The 21,633-nt window shown below is 51.3% G+C and overlaps 10 protein-coding genes across 10 annotated transcripts; 6 read left to right on the forward strand and 4 right to left on the reverse strand.

The window, feature by feature from the left end:
* Positions 1-3: 3 nt before the first annotated feature.
* Positions 4-3,739, forward strand: BJX68DRAFT_40004 (putative 1-phosphatidylinositol-4,5-bisphosphate phosphodiesterase Plc1). The gene has a single exon (XM_071049109.1). It carries the CDS (start codon positions 124-126, stop codon positions 3,574-3,576), a length of 3,453 nt encoding a protein of 1,150 aa, XP_070901310.1. The 5' UTR covers positions 4-123; the 3' UTR covers positions 3,577-3,739.
* Positions 3,740-4,316: 577 nt separating this feature from the next.
* On the forward strand, positions 4,317-6,221 carry BJX68DRAFT_232912 (putative Coatomer subunit epsilon). Its single transcript, XM_071039556.1, has 6 exons — positions 4,317-4,498; positions 4,576-4,954; positions 5,023-5,158; positions 5,220-5,458; positions 5,522-6,040; positions 6,102-6,221. Exons 1-5 carry the CDS (start codon positions 4,474-4,476, stop codon positions 5,628-5,630), a joined length of 888 nt encoding a protein of 295 aa, XP_070901311.1. The 5' UTR covers positions 4,317-4,473; the 3' UTR covers positions 5,631-6,040; positions 6,102-6,221.
* On the reverse strand, positions 5,915-7,152 carry BJX68DRAFT_264892 (putative 6-hexanolactone hydrolase; the record flags this gene model as incomplete). Its single annotated transcript, XM_071045083.1, has 4 exons — positions 5,915-6,040; positions 6,102-6,694; positions 6,750-6,895; positions 6,950-7,152. 4 exons carry the CDS (start codon positions 7,150-7,152, stop codon positions 5,915-5,917), a joined length of 1,068 nt encoding a protein of 355 aa, XP_070901312.1.
* On the reverse strand, positions 6,838-9,416 carry pmi1 (mannose-6-phosphate isomerase pmi1). Its single transcript, XM_071039557.1, has 6 exons — positions 9,119-9,416; positions 9,039-9,059; positions 8,887-8,978; positions 8,585-8,822; positions 6,955-8,530; positions 6,838-6,855 (listed from the first exon to the last, which is right to left on the reverse strand). Exons 1-5 carry the CDS (start codon positions 9,147-9,149, stop codon positions 7,527-7,529), a joined length of 1,386 nt encoding a protein of 461 aa, XP_070901313.1. The 5' UTR covers positions 9,150-9,416; the 3' UTR covers positions 6,838-6,855; positions 6,955-7,526.
* Positions 9,417-9,493: 77 nt separating this feature from the next.
* Positions 9,494-11,121, forward strand: BJX68DRAFT_264894 (SAGA-associated factor 29 family protein; the record flags this gene model as incomplete). Its single annotated transcript, XM_071045084.1, has 3 exons — positions 9,494-10,097; positions 10,270-10,777; positions 10,839-11,121. The coding sequence occupies 3 exons, from the start codon at positions 9,494-9,496 to the stop codon at positions 11,119-11,121; spliced, it is 1,395 nt and encodes a 464-aa protein (XP_070901314.1).
* A 250-nt stretch (positions 11,122-11,371) lies between these two features.
* BJX68DRAFT_40087 (GTP cyclohydrolase II) lies at positions 11,372-12,994 on the forward strand. Its single transcript, XM_071049113.1, has 2 exons — positions 11,372-12,737; positions 12,794-12,994. The coding sequence occupies exons 1-2, from the start codon at positions 11,622-11,624 to the stop codon at positions 12,821-12,823; spliced, it is 1,146 nt and encodes a 381-aa protein (XP_070901315.1). The 5' UTR covers positions 11,372-11,621; the 3' UTR covers positions 12,824-12,994.
* A 639-nt stretch (positions 12,995-13,633) lies between these two features.
* Positions 13,634-15,857, forward strand: BJX68DRAFT_40081 (bZIP transcription factor). The gene is made up of 3 exons (XM_071049112.1): positions 13,634-14,291; positions 14,370-15,601; positions 15,651-15,857. The coding sequence occupies exons 1-2, from the start codon at positions 13,733-13,735 to the stop codon at positions 15,467-15,469; spliced, it is 1,659 nt and encodes a 552-aa protein (XP_070901316.1). The 5' UTR covers positions 13,634-13,732; the 3' UTR covers positions 15,470-15,601; positions 15,651-15,857.
* BJX68DRAFT_40094 (NAD(P)-dependent oxidoreductase) lies at positions 15,683-17,290 on the reverse strand. The gene is made up of 5 exons (XM_071049114.1): positions 17,071-17,290; positions 16,830-17,021; positions 16,439-16,770; positions 16,227-16,364; positions 15,683-16,155 (listed from the first exon to the last, which is right to left on the reverse strand). The coding sequence occupies exons 1-5, from the start codon at positions 17,086-17,088 to the stop codon at positions 15,897-15,899; spliced, it is 939 nt and encodes a 312-aa protein (XP_070901317.1). The 5' UTR covers positions 17,089-17,290; the 3' UTR covers positions 15,683-15,896.
* An 87-nt stretch (positions 17,291-17,377) lies between these two features.
* On the forward strand, positions 17,378-19,426 carry BJX68DRAFT_232930 (actin-related protein 2). The gene is made up of 7 exons (XM_071039558.1): positions 17,378-17,572; positions 17,644-17,690; positions 17,765-17,908; positions 18,020-18,245; positions 18,301-18,866; positions 18,923-19,000; positions 19,063-19,426. Exons 1-7 carry the CDS (start codon positions 17,554-17,556, stop codon positions 19,147-19,149), a joined length of 1,167 nt encoding a protein of 388 aa, XP_070901318.1. The 5' UTR covers positions 17,378-17,553; the 3' UTR covers positions 19,150-19,426.
* Positions 19,427-19,442: 16 nt separating this feature from the next.
* BJX68DRAFT_40141 (DMT family transporter) lies at positions 19,443-21,399 on the reverse strand. The gene is made up of 4 exons (XM_071049115.1): positions 20,970-21,399; positions 20,765-20,912; positions 20,170-20,710; positions 19,443-20,019 (listed from the first exon to the last, which is right to left on the reverse strand). The coding sequence occupies exons 1-4, from the start codon at positions 21,281-21,283 to the stop codon at positions 19,760-19,762; spliced, it is 1,263 nt and encodes a 420-aa protein (XP_070901319.1). The 5' UTR covers positions 21,284-21,399; the 3' UTR covers positions 19,443-19,759.
* Positions 21,400-21,633: the final 234 nt, after the last annotated feature.

Consider the following 21,633-nt stretch of genomic DNA (forward strand, 5'->3'; position numbering starts at 1 on the left):
GGCCCAACCTAGGTGATTATTCGCTATTGCAGGAGTCCAGGTGACTCCGAACTCTAGCACGGCTCACGACAGGGCTCTAGTCTCACCTCTGCAGCTAAAGGATAGCCCTAGTCAGTAGCCGCAATGGCTTATGCAGCTACTCCATCATCCTCGGCCGTAAATGGCGAGGCCGCAGGAGGTTTAAAACTTGCTGCCTCACGCCCCAGGCCTCCCAAGCTACACCACGCTTTCACTTCAGTACCATCCGCACCTCCCTCTCTAGGCCCAACCTATACATCCTCATTTACGTCTACCCCAATCTCCGACCGGCCTTCTTGTTATCCATCAAATGATTCAAGTCCCTCGGGCACCCCGTTCATAACCGCCGCCGATTCCCTTCGAGGACGGATTACTTCCAACCCCCCTGTTTCTTCTCCCCCGCTGGAGCTTGGGGATAGTGCCATGGCCGTTCCTGCAGCAATACCTGCCTCGTATCCTGGGGATTCGGCCATTCAAAACCCAAACAAAGGCCCGGGGTTGATGCGCAGAATCTCCCGGGGCGCTGCCAACAAATTAACACGACGAAGGCAATCAACCTCACAAAACGACAAACGTGACCGAAGTTCCGGGCCTGTGATCATGCGCAGGCGCAGCGATAGTAAGACTGGAACGCAAAATACCCGAAATAGTGCCTTTGATTCCAGCAATGAGGACGACAGCAACGATGCCCTTGAATCGCTGGGTAATTGGAGCGTTTCAGAGCCATCCAGTCTACCAAGTGACAGTGTCCCAGCGATCCCTCAAAGTTCAGGTACCGTTGCGCCCACAGTGGACTCCGCCATTCAGCGCGGCACTATTCTCACCAAAGTGACCCGAAAGAGGAGAAAACAAGTGCGCTTTCTGCTCAACCTTGACGCTGGTAAAGTATATTGGGATCCCTCAAATCCAGCAAAGAAATTCTACATCGATGATATCAAGGAGATTCGGGTCGGTGCGGACGCGAGGAACTATCGCGAGGAACACCAGGTTTCTCAGGACGCAGAGAGCCGATGGTTCACCATCATAATTGCGGACCCTCAGCGATCCAAGGGTCGCCCAGTCAAAACACTTCACCTTATTGCTCCGAATGACCACATTCTAGAGCTCTGGACCAAGACTCTCGAGTACATCTCACGATACAGGATAGGGCTTATGACTGGCCTGTCTGCTTCTAGTCAAAATGAAGCGGCCCTAAAAGCCCACTGGCAGCGTGAAATGGCGAGGTTGTTCCCAAGGGGGTTGAAAGTTGGCGATACGGAGACTTTGGATTTTGCAGCGGTTGAGAGTGTTTGTCACAGTTTGCACATCAACTGCTCCCAGAACATGTTGCGCGCCCATTTTCTCAAAGCTGACACTGGCAATAAAGGGAAGCTCAATTTTGATGAGTTCAAGGACTTTGTCACGAGGCTCAAAGAGCGAAGAGATGTGCGAGAGATTTTCAAGGGTGTTGCTTCCAGCTTTCATGAGGGCTGCACAAAAGAGGAGTTCTTGGCCTTCCTCCGTGATGTGCAAAAGGAGGACGTGGACTCGGACCCTGCTTACTGGACCTCTGTCTTTGACAAAATCGTCCGCAAGTCCAAGTCGCGAACCCCGAGCTTCCCGGAATGTCCCGTTGAAGATCAATCTCCTCGAATGAACATTGATGCCTTCTCTTCCTTCCTTGCATCCCCTCGCAATGGCGTATATGCCTCCCGCCCACCACAATCGAGGTTCGACCGGCCGCTGAACGAATATTTTGTGTCAAGCTCGCACAACACGTATCTTCTGGGTCGGCAAGTTGCTGGCGCCTCTAGCACCGAAGCATACATTAGCGCCCTTACACAGGGGTGCCGTTGTATCGAGATAGACTGCTGGGATGGCGCAGACGGCAGACCTATTGTGTCTCATGGACGAACAATGACAACCAGTGTTCTGTTTGCCGACTGCATCACTGTTATCAATCGGTACGCCTTTTTCTCGAGTGAGTTCCCTCTGATTATATCTCTGGAAGTCCACTGCAACCCGGAGCAGCAACTTGCTATGGTGAAAATCATGAAAGACACCTTCGGAGAACAGTTGGTCTTGGAACCACTCCTCACAAACTCCTTTATCCTTCCATCTCCCGAAGACCTCAAGGGTCGTATCCTCATCAAGGTCAAGACGTGCGATGAAACCCAGAGCAATGCTCGGCAGGATTCGTCAAGCTCATTTCTTTCTACTGGTCGGAAACGCAGTTCAAGCTCTCCCTTCATGCGTCCTTCACTAGTCGATGGCCCCGCTCTCCCAGCCCTCCCTCCGCTCTCCAGTCCACCCACGATGGGCGCAGACGGGGCCGGTCCGTTTTTGACGCCTGAAATGAGGTCTTTTACTACTACTAGTATCAGCAGCGCTACGGAAGACAGCGATGGGGCTCTTGTGTCCGCCAAGAAGGAGAGAAAGAAGCGTCAGAGGAGCAAAATCACCAAACCCTTGTCGGATTTGGGAGTCTATACTCGCGGCTACAAATGGCATAGCTTCCTCTCCGCTGAGAGTCAGATGTTCAACCACATATATTCCTTTGCAGAGCGTTCCTTTGAAAGTATCTGTCGTGAACCCAACAACAAGGCGCTTTTCGAAAAACACAACAGAAAATACTTCACTCGTGTCTACCCCTCTGGCTTCCGTTTACGGTCATCCAACTTTGATCCACTAAAGTTCTGGCGGCGTGGTGTCCAAATGGCCGCGCTCAACTGGCAAACCTATGATACCGGCATGCAAATGAACCAGGCCATGTTTGCTGCCGGGAGCGATCGCACTGGCTACGTCCTCAAACCACAGTCTCTCCGTGTCGCTCCATCAGAACGAGATACGAGGATTACCGAGAGAAAACTTGTCCGTTTTTCGGTGGACGTTATCTCTGCTCAGCAGCTCCCTCGTCCCCGAAACATGGCGCCAGAAGGCAACATCAACCCTTACGTTGAGATTGAAATGTTCAGTGCCGATGATCGCGGACAGAGCTTTGTTTTTGGTGAAGGTGGGATGAACACCTCCGCCCGAAACGGCATGTCTGGCCTGGGTTACCCGCATCGTCGGCGCACGAAGATTGAGCAGAGGAACGGATACAGCCCGGTCTTCAATGAAAGTTTCCGCCTGTCGCTGGAGACGAAGTATCCGGACTTGGTGTTTGTTCGTTGGACTGTTTGGAGCTCGACGGACGGCCGAAGCACGGGAACTAATGGCAGTGTCCAATTGGCTACATTCACAGCCAAACTGAGCAGTCTCTCTCAAGGGTACCGATACCTGCCATTATACGATGGTAGTGGTGATCTGTATATCTTTTCGACTTTGTTCTGCAAGATCAACAAAGAAGATCCCATTTCTGTCCGCAGGCTCAATGCCGACGAGCTCAGAGCTGAGCGGCTGGGAATACTTCGCCAGATCGGCCAGACGGTGTTCAAGCGCACCTCGTCAACCGAGAGAGAGAGAAATGACCAGTCAGACAGGGGAACTGAAACACCTCTGACCTCGGAAGACAAAGAGACGTCCCCAGTTTTGACGCCAACGGTCTCAACCACGTCAACTTCGTCGCTACAATGTTGAAGTCTGATCCAGAATGATCAGCCTCATCATACCACCATATTGTGAGATTTTGTCAACATCTCCAATGTGTCGTTCTGTCAGCTGTTTGCTTACTGTTTTACTTTATTTGTCATTTCTATGCCGGTGTTTATCATTCTGGAGTTCGGCGAATTCGAGCCCTCGGGAGTATTTGGAAAGCGCGGCAATATGCCCTCGACTCTGCTTTTTTCATGCTCGGAGCTCAACATTTCACTTAGCGGGATACATTGGTCTGCGTACTGAAGACGCAACCTGCTGGTGCATCATGATGGTCATTTTCACTTGTTCTTGCACTATTGCCTCATCACCATGTTAAGCGATACCCATATTTTTGCCATTATCTGTATCATCTTGTACTGCATTTGCTGTGTCAAAGTCGAGGGGATCCATTTTTCTTTTGTTTTTCAACATTGGCATACGAGCCGGACTCATTGTACGAGGTCAATGGTATCATCATCTTGCGCAACAGCCCAGGAGTGGCTATCATCAAGGACTATCGCATAGAAGCGTTTGCATTGCCGAACATAAATGGTGGGGGATACGATATGGAAGTGTTCGATTAGGAAAATCATACCTAAATCTCCTGGAGAGAAAATTATTGACTAGTTGATACCCATAGCACGCGTCAGGGACGCTCATCAATCCAGTCAAAATTGAGGTGCAATACTCTTCGTCTTAATCATAATCGGTAGCTCAAGTTCTAGGTAGACAAGCTGGGTAACTACAGGGAGTATTCCTGAGACAGTCTCGGGGAACCTGCTTACCCTCTCGGCCAACCTGCCGCCCGAACGGAGAAAGCCAACTTGCTCCTTCCATTCCAACCAGACAACAAGAGCTCCTCATAGCGAAGCTTCCGGTAAACAACATACACAAAACACAATGGATCCATTCTCAGCAGAGGGCGGTACGCATCGATATCCCTTTATCATTACCTCTCTCAAAGAAACCAACTAATCCCTTATCCCCCGCGACCCCCGACAGAACTCATCAACATCCACAATGCCTTCCTGCAAGGCCAATACCAAGAAGTCATAGACTTCAACACATCCTCCTTCTCCCCCGAGAACAGCCTCCCCGCCCGAATCCTACAGCTCCGCTCCCGTATCGCCCTAGGCGAAACAGACCAGGCGCTCGCCGACGTCGAGGGCGAGGAGGAGACACCCGAGCTGGCGGCCGTCAAGGCTCTCGCGCAATACACAGCTGGCGACGCCGACGCCGCTCTGCAATTAGTCCAAGACCTCGTGGAGAACTATCCGGATAATGCCACGGTGCAGGTTTTAGGGGGGACGGTGTTGCAGGGGCTCGGGAAGAGTGAGGAGGCGCTTGCGGTGTTGGCGAAGCATCAGGGGAATCTGGAGGCGTAAGTGAGCTCTCTTGCTTATTGCTCAATTGAGAATGCGTGGATGGCGAGAGGCTGATTAGTCGCAGAGTTGCATTGGTCGTCCAGATCCATCTTCAGCAGAACCGGGCCGATCTTGCGCTCAAGGAGGTACAGGCTGCGAAGCGGTGGGCTCAGGATTCCCTGCTGGTCAACCTGGCCGAGTCCTGGGTCGGGCTGAGAGTTGTACGTCTATCTCCTTCCATAAGTGTTACAACTAAGATCAGATGGCTGATTGAATCTACAGGGCGGCGAGAAATACCAGTCTGCCTTCTACGTCTACGAGGAACTCGCGTCGGCCGATAGCACCTCATCGCCCCTCTCGATTGTCGGCCAGGCCGTCGCGGAAATCCATCTCGGCCGACTACCTGAGGCCGAAGCTGCGATCTCGACCGCTCTTCAGAAATACCCCAATGAGGCTGGGCTGATTGCCAATTCAATCGTGTTGAATGTGTTGGCGGGGAAGCCGACGGAGGACTTGGAGAAGTATGCCTTTGCGACCCTTCTCTGTTCATACCTCAGAAGAAACTTGCTAATTGTGGTTTGCAGGCGCCTCCAAGAAATCGAGCCGTCGCATGCCCTGCTCGCCGATATCCAGGAGAAGAGTGAATTTTTCGATACTGCTGCTGCCAAATACTCCGCAAAGGTTTCATCATAGAGTCCCTTCGATTTTTTCTTCTGTCGAATTATGTTGCGTAACTTATTTTATGAATCGATATGACGGCGAGCTATCTCCATTTTTCTTTCGCTTTGCATTGCCGATAGAACCCAACGATGCCAATGTCAACCGAGAGTATATATCAATGGTGCTAGCCTTTTAAGTGCTGAAAGATTTCACATTCGAAACGAAATACTATATCCAACAGTACTCGAGCGCCTCAAGTCAGTGCACTATAACTTCTTTGGGGTATGTACAGCCGATCTCTGGGGAATATCTCCAAATCACAGATGAGCGCCTAGCCAATGCCTCAGACCGCGAGCCTGCTGATCCATTCCAGTCCCGCTGTAGACAGTTGATACATGGGTTTCCCCATAGCCTACAATATAAGTAGTTTGCGGTAGCACAGACTCGAAACCAACCATTAGCACCGTTGTGGTATCAGGCCATCTGGCCGAAGAGTGAACGTACCTGAAGCTTCTTTGCAAACTCCTCAACAGCAGAAAACAGAATCTCATCTCCTCCCGCAAGAATTAGCACCCTTTTCGCCTTTGCACCAACCCACCACTCCAGTGGTGCCTTTGCTGGCTCACTCCACGCATCTCCTTCTTTCCGCTTTCCCAGATACGACTCCGCCCAGACCTTCAGGCCCTCTTCGGGTATGACATCTTTATATCGATTTGCCTTGATAGATTCTCCATCTAGTGCAAAAGATACCCACGGCGCAAAACCAAACACACCCGCAAGTTCAGCGCCGTCCGGCAGCGAGATGGGATCAATCTCGGGATGCGGGTGTGTAAGGTGCAAGAGGACGGCGAGGGCTAGGTTTCCGCCTGCAGAGTCTCCTCCGACAACCACGTTGGAAGGGTCACGGGCGCCCTGCGTGAGAGTGTACCTGAGGGCTTCGACGGCCTGGCGCAGTTGCGTTGGGTACTCCGCGGGCGGGGATAGAGTATAGGCGAGGAAGAAGATGGCGACGCTGTGGCCGTTCTTGTTTAGGTCGTCGATGAGTGTAGAGAGGAAGGCAAAGTGGCCCGCGACTGGCGGAAGGGCAAAGCCACCACCTGTATTGACTCTGTAAGTTTGTTTAGTCCTACTAGCTGGGTGTGCTTGACTGACCGTGGTAGTAAACAACGACGTCCTTAGCATCCCTGTCTCCAATCCAGAGACCTGTTGCACCATGGTTGAGGGCGACCGTTTCCGGTGTGAGGTTGTGCCCTTTCATGTACGTCTCATAGCCCTGGATGGTTGCTGGGTTTTGGGATCTGGAACTGTCAACTACCTGAAGAACCGGAATCCTAACGAAAGAGGGAACGAACTGAAGTTGTCGCGTCGACAGGCGACGCACTGCCTTTCGAACTGCAGCATGAGCGATATGGAGGTTGTATGTCTGCGCTCCGCTTTTACCCCGGAAAACACCAGAGATAACACTATACAAAACAGCCCCGAGGATAGAAATATTGCCAGCAACGCGATCGGCCTTCTCCCAAAAAGAGAGAGGCTCCCCAGATAAAGATGACATGAGGAACTAGGGCTTTCGTCGAAATAAGAATGTTATATAAGAATATTGTGGGATAAGGATAGGCGTGAAGGGGATTGTCTCGAGTTGGTTCCCACGCAAGGGTTTTGAATGGAGCCAAAGCTACAGAGGGGAAACGGATCGCCATCTCCGCCGAAGAAAGCCATCGCCCGAGAGTCGTCCCTTCCCCGCACTTCGAAGCGTTGAGCAGGAACGAAGTTGGTTCCGAGCACTCAAGGGAAGGCCGAGTCGCGGGTCGTTCATACCTCGGCTGGATCTGGATCGTCCGTGGTTCCGGATGAGGGGGAGTAAGGGGGTAACAACTAAATTAAGGTTGCTTTGCAGATATAATTGATTTTATTGTCGTTACATTCGGTTTAATGCCCATTGGCACTATCCTCCTGTCCAGTCAGGTCACAAAAAGCCTTGAATGTGGTAAACACATTCTCGTCGTCTGGTCCAGTACCAGTGTTCTCGATAATGCATTCTGCATTCGCGCCTACGAAAAACACATATCCCTCCTTGACTTCCTCTGTTTTCCGGCCGACCGTGATTTTGCCCGTCCCGCCTGTGCAGATCAAGATACTGGGGCCAGTAAGCGGATCAAAGGTCGCTTTCGCGCCGGTGCGGCGGAGCTCCGTCTTCAAGACGCTGAACTCCTCGATCGGCGGGTCGTAGAGAACGGAGGACGAGGCGCTCGAGTAGGCCGGCGCATTCAACACCACATACGGATACTCTGTAGGTTCCAGCTTCTGTTCCTCAATCGGCGCATATGAATAGGTCAACATGTTCGTGAGCGTATCCACATCCTTGAACTTGGGGGTAAACCCCGCTCTCACGACATTGTCGGATGATGCCATGCACTCGATGATGTCTCCAGAGATGTAGGCGTGGATATCGTCTGCTTTGAGGAACATGGCCTCTCCAGGTTCAAGCGTGACGAAGTTGAGAAAGAAGAACACAAACAGGCCGATATCATTAGGGAACTGTTCGTTGAGGCGGACAATAAGAGCGGCCAGTTCGGCGGCATTGCTAGGGTTGGTGTCGGGAGCATTGACTAATGAAGCAAAGGTCTCGGGGGAGCTCTGAGCTGCCGAGACAAGCTCCTTCGCTGCAGCCTCGACATCTTCGGAAGAGGACTTCATGAGTGAAGTAAAGAGGGTACGTAGCGCGTCTTTGTTTTTCTTGGTTTGCTCCGGGTCTTCGGAGTCTTCTGAGCCCTTGACCACCTTTTCAAAGTCACTTGCGGTCTGCACGCCGACCAGGTATCGGAGAGGCGCAACGGCTTTCAGGAAATGTACGATCTCGGAGAGAGGGCGGAAGCCGCACAATCCCTCAAAAGGGGTGATTGCGATGGTCATCTCCGGCTTGTGGTTGTCATCTTCATGGAGTTAGGCATACACAGCCGACGGTGTGACTCCTGGATATAGCATACCTGGGTAGTTTTTAGGATCCCGAGCATGGAGTTGCTCTGCCAACTTCTTATTTGGATGAGCCTGGATACTGAGAGCCTTTCGGATGGACAACACTTTGAAAAGAAAGGGAAGTCTGCCGCCGTATCGTTCCGTAACCTCGGGTGACATCAAAGCCACGTTATCCTGGACTAGGTCGAGCAATGTCCGCTGCGTCTCGAGGTCCTTTGATGGCAGGGAGGGATGGGTCCCCATCCATAGCTATGTCGGATCAGCTTCTCGTTCCTCGCATTGCGACCGTCTAGGGCATTCAAAGGACACGCACTTCTGCGTACGGCTTCTCGGAGTCAATCGAGAAATCTGCAGTCGCCGTAGTTGCGGCATACTTTGCAGCTGCCGACTCATGGCCGACCTTACCTGCGAGAGTTTAGACATGCTTCCGGAATAGTTTCGCTTCTCGTGAGAATAGGAGCTTACCCCAGTCGTAGCTGTTGACGCCTAGTGCAGTAATTAGTTTTGAGATTCTGTACAATCGCCAGCAGGACGAAGAAACCCACCACATTGAAGACGTAGAAGTGGCACCTGCATTTTCAGAGAGAATAAGCTAGCTGACAGCTGTCTAGTGATGGAGATTTGATGGAGAATCAAGCTCGATGCTGGTAGCTCCTTCGCTGTCAATTGAATGAGTGGATTTCTGGTGGCTGCTGGCGTGACTATTCAAATCGCTCTTTCTGCCTCTGTGTGTGTCGTTTCTTTCTCACAACCACAAAGTCGTTTGTTTAGCTCGACTTCAACTTTATATAAAATTATTCTTGGACCCCTCACCGAACAGAGTCCAGAAATCGTTCAAGCTGCCCGCCCGTGCCCGATTCGGTTGACCGCATTTGCTCCGAACATCATTCCAGACCCCGTGACAAACCCCGCCAGCTCCGATGGAACCCGCCAATGGCAGTGTCCCTTGGAGCGTCAAGCGCTTACCAGAGGGAGCTCCCCCGACGAGCCGCGAACAGAACGACGGTGACGCCAAGAGCAGTCCCGGTGCGCCAGCACCTGATCCTCCGTTGATTGTTCCGGCTCCCAGTACTCAGTTGACAACCGAGGGACAACAGCCTGAAGCTCCAAAGAGCAATTCCCAGAGCCCTCCGCCAGACGTCCCCATTCCACACGACTTAAGAACTGGCGCGGCGCGCGGCACACGAAGCGCCAACAACCATAATTTTGAAACCTCTTTTGAATGGGACGCCATCGCGATTGAGAAGCGAAAGTCCTTAGAGGAGGTTACAACGGCAGCCGAAAGCAATCCTGGCCACTGGCCAAAGGTGGTCGTTCCAGTGCCCAAGCCTTCCTCCCAAAAAATGTCCCGGAATCGTCCTAGGGGCCCCCCAGTGCCCAGGGACAATGGCGCAAACGAGGAAACTGATATGTGGAACAAGATCCTTCAAGACCTGCGCAAGGCCAAAGAGAAAAATGACAAGCAAAAAGCGCTGGCAGACCAAATAGCAGCTCTGAATGAGAAGATCGGAAAAGAGGGTGGTAGTAAGTGACATACAAGCCTTGTTTCCAAGCACAAAGTCTGGCGTCCCAAGCTGCAACTGCCTATGTGCATTAGATATTGACCGCGACTGTCCTTATTGTATTGAAGGGCAGTTCGTCTGCAGCCTCCCCTTTTTTTTTTCTTTTTTTTGGATTAGCATTAACTCATGCATAGAACCAACCCTTAACGAGCACAATCAGCTGGATGGTCTTTACCGCCAAATGCTCAAGCTGTGCGAAGAAGAAAGAGCTATCTTGCAAGATGAGCCTAGTGATGTGATCAAGAACCTGGGGCTTCTCAACGCGCTTCGACAGGCCTCAGAAGCAGAAGCCCCGCAGAGCCGTGCTGCATCGCTATCCAAGTCTCGAAAGAAGCGAAACGACATGGATGGGTCTGCTACCGACTCACCTGGTCCGTCCGGTGGTCTCTCAGACAAAGCCGGTCGCTCCAAGGGGGGTACGCAACGCAGCACGAGTGTGTCCAGCACCCACGTCCGCGACAACGTACAAGTCAAGGTCGAAGAAGGGGCTGAAAGCGTCAAGGGCACACCTGCTGAGCGCAATGGGCAGCTAGCTGTGGGAGCGGAAGTGGTTTTTAAGCACAACAAAAACAAGCAGGGCGTGGAAGGAGAGGGTATACAATGCATTATCAAGGGGATAACAGGTGAGGGCTATAAGAAAAGGTTGGTCAAGTCTTGATTCCTTCGTTTGCAGGCAAGATTGACCAATGAATGCCTCTTCAAGATACGATGTCCAGGACCCGGAGCCCAACGAGAACGGCGAGCAAGGGGCTGTCTACAAAACCACGGCGGCGTCTCTAATTCCAATCCCTCGGATGGGGTCTACGTTGCCATCCTTTGCCGTTGGAAAGCAAGTGCTTGCTCGATATCCGGATACAACCACCTTTTACCGCGCGGAAGTCATGGGATTGAAAAAAGACACCTACCGCCTGAAGTTTGAAGGCGAAGAAGACGACAAAGAAATGGAAGTAGACCGTCGGTTTGTCCTAGATATCGCTGGAAAGTGATGGCTGGTGGGCTCATCTGGAAACTTCTCATCGATACCCTCAATTTTTTGTTTTTACTTGCACACGGCCGGTCTCATCTGAAGGCGTTCATCAGGATATGGAATTGGGTATAACTATGGTATAGCAATCAAGTTCGCGGCGACAGGGCTTGTTCGTAGCCCAGATTGCTCTCTCATCGGTCAATGATGGGAGTACTGTCATGGAAGGTGCTAGACTGCCTGACGGGGTCCTTAGTTAAGCCGTAGTAAGCTGTTGCTGACTCAGCGCTCCCCGCCATCCCGCCGCTTCTCCCGAGGCTTCAAGATCCACATGCGGTCCGACGACGGGCTGTGGAATATTGTTACGAGTCAATGCTGTCCTCCTTTTGCAAACTCTTGGCCCTCAAACCTCTAATTGACTCACTATAGCCGCATATAAACGACCTCAGAATTGACATGCGAATTGACTTCAGCCTGTCTTGACTTTAGTTGTACATTGCGCCAATTCCGTCTTACATCGCAATGGCAAATTTACCGGCTCACGCCTCTCCATCACTGCACGCTCTACCGACCTCAACGCAACCGGTCAACAACATACAGCTTTCTCCAACGAGCCATCCATATGATACTACCCCGGCGAATTCCGCGAGTGAAACCAATAGTATATCAGACGGTGATAATGCGACAACAGGAGTGCCTCCGATTGTCTCTCCCCCGGCTACTCCAGGCGGAACAATCCCCCACACTCATATCAGCCACCCAAAACTCATCGAACGACTCCCCGAAGTAGAATGCATTGTACGCGCTCGGATCCCGACGACGACTGGAGCTGAGATGTTCCTACATCTCTATCACAACGACATCGACAAGAAGGAGCACCTTGCAATTGTGTTTGGAAATACAATCAGGAGTCGGAGCTTAGACCGGGTGCGACCCGGGGAGTGCGAACGAGATCGAATGATTCGTGGTGCTTATGTGGGTAAACTGCATCCAGGTCGTGAGAGCAGCTGGTACGAAAACCCGGCTAAGCGGGGAACAGCCGGACATAATGAGGGGGGCGCTGTACATGAGTCAGAGGTGATTTCAGAACGGCCGAGTGAAGCACCACTTGTACGGATTCACTCTGAGTGCTATACAGGAGAGACAGCTTGGTCAGCCCGTTGTGACTGCGGAGAACAACTAGACGAGGCAGCTCGGTTGATGTCATTACCTATGGGAACCTTGAATGAGATTGCTTCTCAGCAATCAAGGACCGTGCCGAACAATGTCTCCGGTGGTGTTATCATCTACCTTCGTCAAGAGGGCCGCGGGATCGGCCTTGGAGAGAAATTGAAAGCATACAACTTGCAAGACCTGGGAAATGACACAGTGGAAGCCAATCTTGCATTGAATCACCCTGCCGACGATCGAAGTTATGGACTAGCGACGGCGATGCTCGTTGATTTGGGTCTGGGAGTTGATTCAAACCCGCATGGCATCCGCCTTCTCACCAATAATCCCGACAAGGTTAGGGCAGTTGAAGGGCCAGGGCGTGAGGTGGTGGTGAAGGAGAGAGTACCGATGGTGCCGCTGTCATGGCAGACTGGGGGCAAAATGGGCTTCACAAGCTCCGAAGTGGAGGGCTATCTGCGGACGAAGGTAATATGCCATTTGATTTGACTCGAAAAACAGACAACTAACTGCTGTCCGACTAGATCTCCAAGATGGGCCATATGATTCAGTAATGTCTAGAGCATTAGAAGGTTTTGTTTTCTCAAGTCATCATCGATTGGAAAGAAGCAATGCTATGGACAAAACAGCATAAAGTCTATGATGGAGATGATTCATTGTGTATGTATAGCGATTCCCTGTCTATTCCCTTTTTATAATTCGGTTTACGATTCTCTATTCGATTTTCACTTGGCTTGGATGGCGAACCCATGTTACCCGGAATTGCACGTGCCAATATGGACCTTTGTAAAGAATTGGGTTCTAGATCCGCTCTCTGATCAGCAATTCAACATATCTATATCGTCGTTTAAACATCTCGTACAGTCGCGCGACTGTATACTACATAAAGCATCTAATGTACTTTGAGTGGAGGAGCCGAGAGTATCCCCTGGGCAAATCTTTCGAACGGAGATCCCAAGGGCATTATCTCGGCGGCAGGGAGCAAACGGATGAGACTGAGAGAACAACGTATTTTCTCACGGGCGCAGGCATAGCTAGGACAGTATCTCTTCCGGAGATCTGGGTGGTTACCGTTGTAGTCGAGCTGAAAAGCCACTCAGCCCCGGAATCGCCCAAAAAAATCGCCTCTCGAAGGGTCGAGAGTCGGATTCAGCAATCGAATCGTATCGTCATCCTTTCCCCGAGCTTGCGTCTCCTCTCCTCAGCCCACCATTGTTCCGTATCTCTACCGTCTCCTCTCCGTTTGCTCGATTCCCTGTATTGATGTCTGGGAGCCTTCTCCGTCTTCATTTTGAATAGAAACTACTCCGAAACCAAGCTTCCCAATGCCGCTTATCCTGCTCCGCTGATCAAGGAGATCCCGCTCGTGGACACTTCCGAGTCCACCACCCAAAAGAACCTTCACCCTCGTGCTTGTGAAATTGAATGGCCATAACGATCCGATAACCTACCGCGAGGAGGCAATGGCCACCCGCCTACCTCCCCTTTCTGATGTGGCGCCCTCTTCGGCTCTCGACCTCTCGAATTCCTCCCTCCCAGCGATCCAACGTCCGCCGATCGTGAATGCGACAGCACCACCAAATGACTCAGACTCCGTGAAGCTCGAGGGCTCTCCCACGCCACTTGGGGTGGTCTCAGCCGCGACTATCGATTCTCTATCCGCCCTACCTGATGAGAACAATTTCAATAATAGCCCGAGTCCGGCCACGACAGCCGCGGGCCGAAAACGCAAGCTGAACAGTACTTCCGCTCGCGGCGTCGCCAACCTCACCCCAGATCAGTTAGCGAAGAAACGAGCCAACGATCGCCAAGCCCAGAGAGCGATTCGCGAGAGGACAAAAGCGCATATTGAGACTTTGGAACAGAGGGTTCGCGAGCTCTCGTCGCAAAAGCCATTCCTGGATCTTCAGACGGCGCTAAAGCAAAATGAAGCTATCATTTCCGAGAACAAGGAGCTGCGACATGGCTTAAGAGCTATTGTGGATGTCATACAGCCACTGCTAGGGAAACAGGATGCATATAGTGAGTCTATCTATACTAGCTCGGATGTGGCCTTCTTCACTTCGTTCAAGTTGTTGGAATAGCTTCTAACATGGCCAGACTCACACGCAACAGCTCCTGCTCACATTCGACCAGCTGCTCTTCTACCCTCCGCCTCTCCGTCCTTGGAGAACCACCCCTACGCTCCTAATGCACATAGATCAGCGACTGTCGAGCATTCCTATACAGAGTCCATCGCGAGCGTGGAAACACCCTCATCGACGCAGTCAGCACCGACCTTAGGGTCTCGGAGGGATAGTTCAAGTGGTAATCACGCCTCTCTGCGAGTTGCATTCGACTATCAACGGCAAAATTTGCTTCATGGACTCGACTTTGGGGGAGACGAGAGGATGGGCTTCAATTTCCTATTAGAACCGACGCAGCAAGTGCCCAAGATGGAAGGCTTTCGCCGTCCGTCAGAGGCTGGCAGATCACAGGCAAACATCTCACCGAACTATAACACACCTCCATCGCTTGGTAGTCTAACAGACCAGTCAATACCTGCCTACATGACCCCGGTCCGTAACATTGCTCCGACCTGTACGCTAGATGCCATTTTGCTCGACTTTCTCCATAACCGACAACGAGAAGCCGCCAAAGGAGTATCGAAACAGAAGCTGGTTGGGCCAGCGTATCCCAGTGTCTCCTCCTTGCTCAATCCGGAGAGAAGCGTCTATTCGCACCCCCTTTCCAAAGTGTTTACCGACATCCTTCGCACCTTTCCCGACATCGCCGGTCTTCCTGAGCAGGTCGCAGTTTTATATGGCATGTTCCTCTTGATGCGGTGGCAGATATACCCTACTGCTGATAATTATCACCGGCTACCTGACTGGTTGACTCCACGGCCCTCGCAACTACTCACACCGCATCCTGCATGGATTGATTACCTTCCGTGGCCACGAATGCGTGATCGCCTCGTCATGTCTTATCACGAATACCCATTTGAGAATTGGTTCATCCCATTCACCAGTACACTTTCGCTCAATTGGCCATATGAAGCAACGGATTGTCTCTTATCAGCCGGAGATACCGACGAGCTGATAATCAACCCTGTGTTTGAGAGACATTTCTCCGATATAAATAATTGGACCCTCGGGCCCGCATTCGCCGAAGCCTTTCCGCAACTGGTTGATACAACCAAGATCAAGCCCGCATCGTGAGCAGCGCCACTGTACAATCTATGACCAATGGACGGTATTATTGCACTATTCGATATACCTTCGAGCTATGTTGCTCAGCGAATCGACACTTCCCCAATTGGGCTTGATAAATCTATGCAAAAGCAACGACGGGTAGTGTTTCTTTCCTTGGCGTTTAGGAATATTGTCTGATACTTACAAGTTCTTACTCAAGGCACTGGATGCGATGTGGGAGGAAGATTTCCATCACAAGAGCTATCCCTACACTGAATCTTTACCAAAGATATTTCCTATTTACTCATTAGGGAGGACCTATTCGCCCTAACCACAATTTTGGCCCTTTCTTTGCTGAAATACCTGATATAATGGATAGACCGATAGTAGCTAGCATACTGTCTCAATAAGACCCAAAAAAAAATTATACAAATCTAATTCACATGGGTGCATCCTACTCCTGCCGACTCTTCTGGTTCCAAAACTTCAGCCCGGCCTTCTGCCGAAGAATCCCATACATCGAGCTGCTGTCTAGACACTCTCCGCCGTATTCACGAGCAGCAACCATGTTCTCAGTCGCAACCCTCAGTCCAGGAAGATCAACGCTGCTCTCTTTGGCTATGGCAAATGCGTGATTTGCGTCCTTGATGGCTAGCGAGACACCAAAGCCGGGTCGGGACTCCAGTGGAGGTGCGTATGCTCCAGTTGTTAGGCTGCATTGAACGTTAGGATAATTATTCCAAGCGCAGGTTGATGCATTTGAGGGTAAGAGGCAATGGCGTACCGTTTCGAGTATCCCCCTGCAACAGGACCAAAGGCCTCCCCGATGAGCTCCTCCATAGCGCCTGTTCCGAGACCCGCCTTCTCAGCAAAGACCTGAGCTTCGCCCACGGCTTCCATCAAATTGACGGTTATGATATTGCTATTCGACGAAACGTCCTTAGTCAACAGGAACTCGCCCTCAGGCGACAAGAGATAAAAGGAGTATACACTCACCCGGCAATCTTTAGAAGCGCAGACTTCCTCGCATCCTCTCCACACTCAATCACCTTGCGCCCCATGACATCTTGAATCAGGGGCTTAACAACATCAGACGCGCGCTTCGGTCCCGCAATCGCAAAGACAAGCTTCCCGTCCACAGCAATAGGGTTGCCGCCAAAGACAGGTGCGGCGAGGAAATCAGCTTGCTTCTCTTTTAGTTTCGCCACGGTCAGGCCCACGGTCTCTGGGTGAACGGTTGAGCAGTCGACGAAGATCTTGTCCTTGAGGGACTGATTTGAGTCTGTGACGCTTGTTATGAGGTTTTGGAGGACAGTGTCGTTGGAGACCTATTCTCCTTAGTACAATGGTTTATGAGATCGAGCTAGAACCAATTGGTTGGGAATACCATGGTAAAAATAATCCCACACTGCGAGACCAGTTCCGAGAAGCTCGTCTCGGGAGTGGCGCCGAGTGCTTTGAGGGGATCACCACGGGTCATAGTTCGGTTCGAGTAAAGGAGACTACTCAACGTGCTCTTTGTTGCTAGGTGTTTTTGCAGATTGGTCGCCATTGCGAGGCCCATGGACCCTAGGCCGTACTGTGAGAAATGTTAGCACGAGGTTTATAAGCTTTATGCCAAGACGTACCCAGCCGATTCGAGTCATTGTGTTTTTTCCGTATATTCGGTCAATTGGGCCAAATGTTGTTGTATCGGAAAGATGGTGGTGGGAAGTGTATTAGAGTAGATAGATAGCCTTCCTACTATCAGAGAACCGATCTCGGTCGAGAACCATTTATCCGAGGTGTCCGAAAACAGCACAGAATATGGAGTAAATTGACAGGGAAATAACCCCTCTTCGTTCTTTTTATACACTATTTCTATAACTAATGCTTGAAGTAGTATCCAATCAACCAATTAATGTTGCCTGGCGTGGTCGATTCCTTAGGCACTAAGGCACACAGTAGCGTCAGTCAGCAACGCGACGAGCACCGCCGACCTGGAACTCCTGCTCGCTTCCCCTCATAATCACCAGCTCTCCCCACGGCTGGACCTCATATTCATGACCTCATTTGGCCTTCACTCTACAATTGATTAAACTACTTTGAAGTCTCACTCATATTTATTCACCATGGCGGACATGCCCATTGGTAAGCTTATTCCCCCATTTCTTGTTGCTGTGTATGCCTGTCCCAAGGCAGCGTCACTAACAACCCGCCAGTGCTCGACGGAGGAACTGGTTTCCTGAAGGTCGGATATGCTGCGCAGGTACGCACCCTGACTACCCGGCCTCTCCCTACCATACTCAAGAGCTTCATTCTCAATTTACTTCCCTCCGACAGAACTTCCCAGAGCACCAGTTCCCTTCGATAGTGGGGCGGCCAATCTTGCGAACGGAGGAACAGGCTGGCGACATTGTCGTCAAGGATATCATGTGCGGAGATGAAGCAGCTGCCGCCAGATCGATGCTCCAAATCAGCTATCCTGTATGTATATCACTTCCCTTGCCTACGTGCTGTGTCCGAGGCTTGATCGCGGGCACCCCGCTCCCCGGATTTCCAGAGATGAGGTATGTTAATCCAGCTTGCCGCGGGTAGATGGAGAATGGTATCGTGAAGAAATGGGACGACATGCAACACCTATGGAACTACACCTTCTACGATAAGATGAAGATCGACCCTACTGGCCGCAAAATCCTCCTCACCGAACCGCCCATGAACCCGCTGAAGAACCGCGAGCAGATGGCTGAGGTCATGTTGGAACAATACAATTTCGGAGGCGTTTATGTTGCAATCCAGGCTGTCCTTGCGCTGTATGCTCAAGGTATGCGATAACCATCTCGGAATCCTAAAGTCTGTGCTGATTCACCGTGATTCAGGTCTTAGTTCCGGAGTTGTTGTCGACTCCGGTGACGGTGTCACCCACATCATCCCCGTTTACGAATCCACCGTGCTTAACCACCACATTCGCCGACTGGATGTCGCCGGTCGCGATGTCACTCGGAACCTAATCGCCCTTCTCCTCCGCCGCGGCTATGCCCTCAACCGTACAGCCGACTTCGAGACCGTGCGCCAGATCAAGGAGAAGCTGTGCTACGTATCTTGCGATCTCGAACTGGACAGAAAGCTCTCCGAAGACACAACAGTACTAGTCGAGTCTTACACTCTTCCCGATGGTCGCGTTATTCGAGTCGGCAGCGAGCGATTCGAAGCCCCCGAATGCCTCTTCCAACCACACTTGGTGGATGTCGACCAGCCCGGTGTCGCCGAATTGCTCTTCAACACTATTCAGGGTACAGATGTGGATGTGCGCTCGAGTTTATACAAGGCCGTCGTGCTCAGTGGAGGAAGCAGCATGTACCCTGGTCTCCCTACACGACTGGAGAAGGAACTGAAGCAACTGTGGCTGACCCGGGTCCTCAAGAACGACCCGGAAAGACTAAGCGTACGTTTTTGGAGCTCTACGTCATCCGTCGCAAATCATACTGATTTGATCTATAGAAATTCAAGGTCCGCATCGAAGACCCGCCTCGACGAAGACACATGGTCTTCCTGGGAGGTGCTGTCCTCGCCAACCTGGTACGTTACCCCACAAACCCCGGGCCGTTCTTCAGACATGTACTTACCACTTGGCGTGACAGATCGCAGACAAAGAAGACATGTGGGTCACCAAGCAAGAATGGCAGGAACAGGGCGCTCGTGCTCTCGCCAAACTCGGCCCAAGATAGAACGAGTTCCTTGTATTCCTCGAATTTCTTTGAACTTGTCAGCGCCCTCTCCTTCTTTGCCGTCTTGTTTCTCTCGACCGTACCTTCGTCAACTCTATTAAATGGAGACTCCCTCGAACCGCTCTCCTCTGTGGATCCCGAATTCCCTTGCCTTCCTTTCTTGTCCATATACATATAGCAGTTCCCTGGCTGCGTCCTGATATCAGTGAGTCGTGTAGCTACTTATGATAGATAAGTGAATGAGGCGAAATGATTCGTAAATCAAGTTCCTTAGCAAGCCGTTGGGTTGTGGAGCTGTATTCCACATGATTGATGTTCTATTGATTATCCAATGTACCAGTGTGTAAAGCCGTTGTAGAGGTGAAAAGGTGTAGAAATGTATAAACACGGCTCCCCATAACGATGAAGTAGACCAGTTCCAGCCCAGTGCACTTTCCGAAACGCCTGGCAGGTATATCCAGAAAATGCCCCGATATGCCAATGGTTGAACAAACAATATGATGCCAGGGATATGTAACCAAACCGTGTCGAAAGAAAGAAAAATAAAGAAATGTGTATAAGGGCGAAAGAATGCGTGTCCTGGTCTGGCGAGGTTTTGTATCAGGTGTGTCTATTCATCGCTATCGGATTCGACGTCGTCTTGCTCGATATTCTTTTTTCGCTCTTCGTTCATCTCACGATAGGTACTCCAACTAAGCAGGAAAAAAGCGGCGATGATCAAAAGTCCGCCAATTATAGAGGCCATGGAAAGCGGCTGGCCGGTTCGGAACCAGTCGACAATGGCAACAAGGAAGATGGTGAGCAAGGCAGCCACAGATGAGAGAACCGGCGATGTTAGGGAGATGAGGACCAAGAAGGATCCGGAAAAGGCTGTTGCAGAGGGGAAGAAGGCGCATGGTCAGCGATTGGTTGATTGACTTTTAGCACTTTACAGCGAAAGGGCAAGGGGCGGGATATAAGGGCTTTCCATTACGAGGGGCCGATGATGCCGGATGGCTTGCGTAGCTTGGGGTAACTTACTAGCATTGGCAAGGACTGATATCATAAGCATCCATGCAGCTTCTCCTGTCGGCCATCGAAACTCTTCGAGGCCGAGGACGTGGAGAATTGGAAGCGGAATCCAAAGGACAAGTAAAGTGAAAGACCCAATAAGACTACCAAATGTGTTTGCGAAGATCATACTTCGCCCAGCGCTCGTCCCTTCTGGAGGACAGGCAAACCTCTTGTACAGCACCTCATACAGGCCATATAGCACGCTGCCGATGCCGATAATGATATTCCCCAGAAGCCTAGCCTGCCCCTCATTCTTGGCTTCTCCGTCGGTGGTGTTCTTGTCGCCTCTGTCTCCATATGCGACAATCAGGACTCCTATAATAGCCACGGCGACAGAAAAGACCTTGTCGGCTCGCAGTTTGTCCTTGAGTAGCGGAATCGAGAATGCATAGGCAAAGAATGCAGAGCAGTTGTAGATTGCCGTCAAGTCGCTGGGCGTTGTCATGTTGACCGCGACATACCACGAGCCGCCGGCTACCGTAAGGGCACTCGTCACAAAGGCCGTCATCTTGAGTAGGTAAGGAACCGGCGACCTGCGGGGATCATGCGATGCGAGGCGTACATCTTGAGATTCCACCATTTGACCTGTTGTCCAGAGTAGATTGACATGGCGCCGCCAGAATGCTTCCCAAGAAAGCTTTCGTTTTTGTAGCCGTAGTATCAGGAGCTGTGTCGGCCAGAGCAAGGACCAAGAGCCGTGGGTGAGGTACCTAAGCACAAAGAGGTGTTAGCGATCGCGCTTCGAGAGCTACTTTTCCCAGGCTTACAGCATGCAGTATGGTTTGTCCCAGCCTAAATCATGCTGAATGTATACAGCGGTTTCGGTCTGGATCACAAAACTTGCCAAGCTTAACAACAAGAATCCGGAAGCTATGACATATTTCTGGCGGGTCTGCTGCTTTGCCAGAGCATCCGGACTTTTGCTCCGCATTGTAGACCGTCTCGAGTGGTGAAGCATAGGCCTGCCTTCTGCGTCACCATACTCAAAACCTCCCGCTGACAGCCGACCTGGCTGCTCACCTTCGAGCAACGGTTGTTGAGATCGACCATCCATAGGTCGGTGTATGCCAGTACCAGCCATGAAGTCGGGTCGTTCAAATGACAGGAAGTCGAGAACCTGCTTCGTATCTTCCACTCCGATTTGTTGAGTGGCTGTTGCGTGCGCGGAGCTCCCGTATACCGTGTGTACCGGGCTCCTAGTAGAGTATCGAGAAAGAAACGAGAGCGAAGGGTGTAAGGAGCGGTTTTCCTGTCCTTGTTGATTAAAAGCAGGTTCACATTGAAAGGACGAAAGGCTGTCGGAATGCGGGCGCTCAGGTCAACGGAGGGCCAAAAGTAAAGCACAAGTTATGTCGCATAGATCTCCATTGAGTCAGCAGATCTGTCACAGCGTGGTTGCGCTCTGTCGGAATACAGTCAAGCCGGCTAGAG

Source organism: Aspergillus pseudodeflectus (genome assembly GCF_044049435.1).
Source record: "Aspergillus pseudodeflectus strain CBS 756.74 chromosome Unknown BJX68scaffold_12, whole genome shotgun sequence".
NCBI lineage: Eukaryota > Fungi > Ascomycota > Eurotiomycetes > Eurotiales > Aspergillaceae > Aspergillus > Aspergillus pseudodeflectus.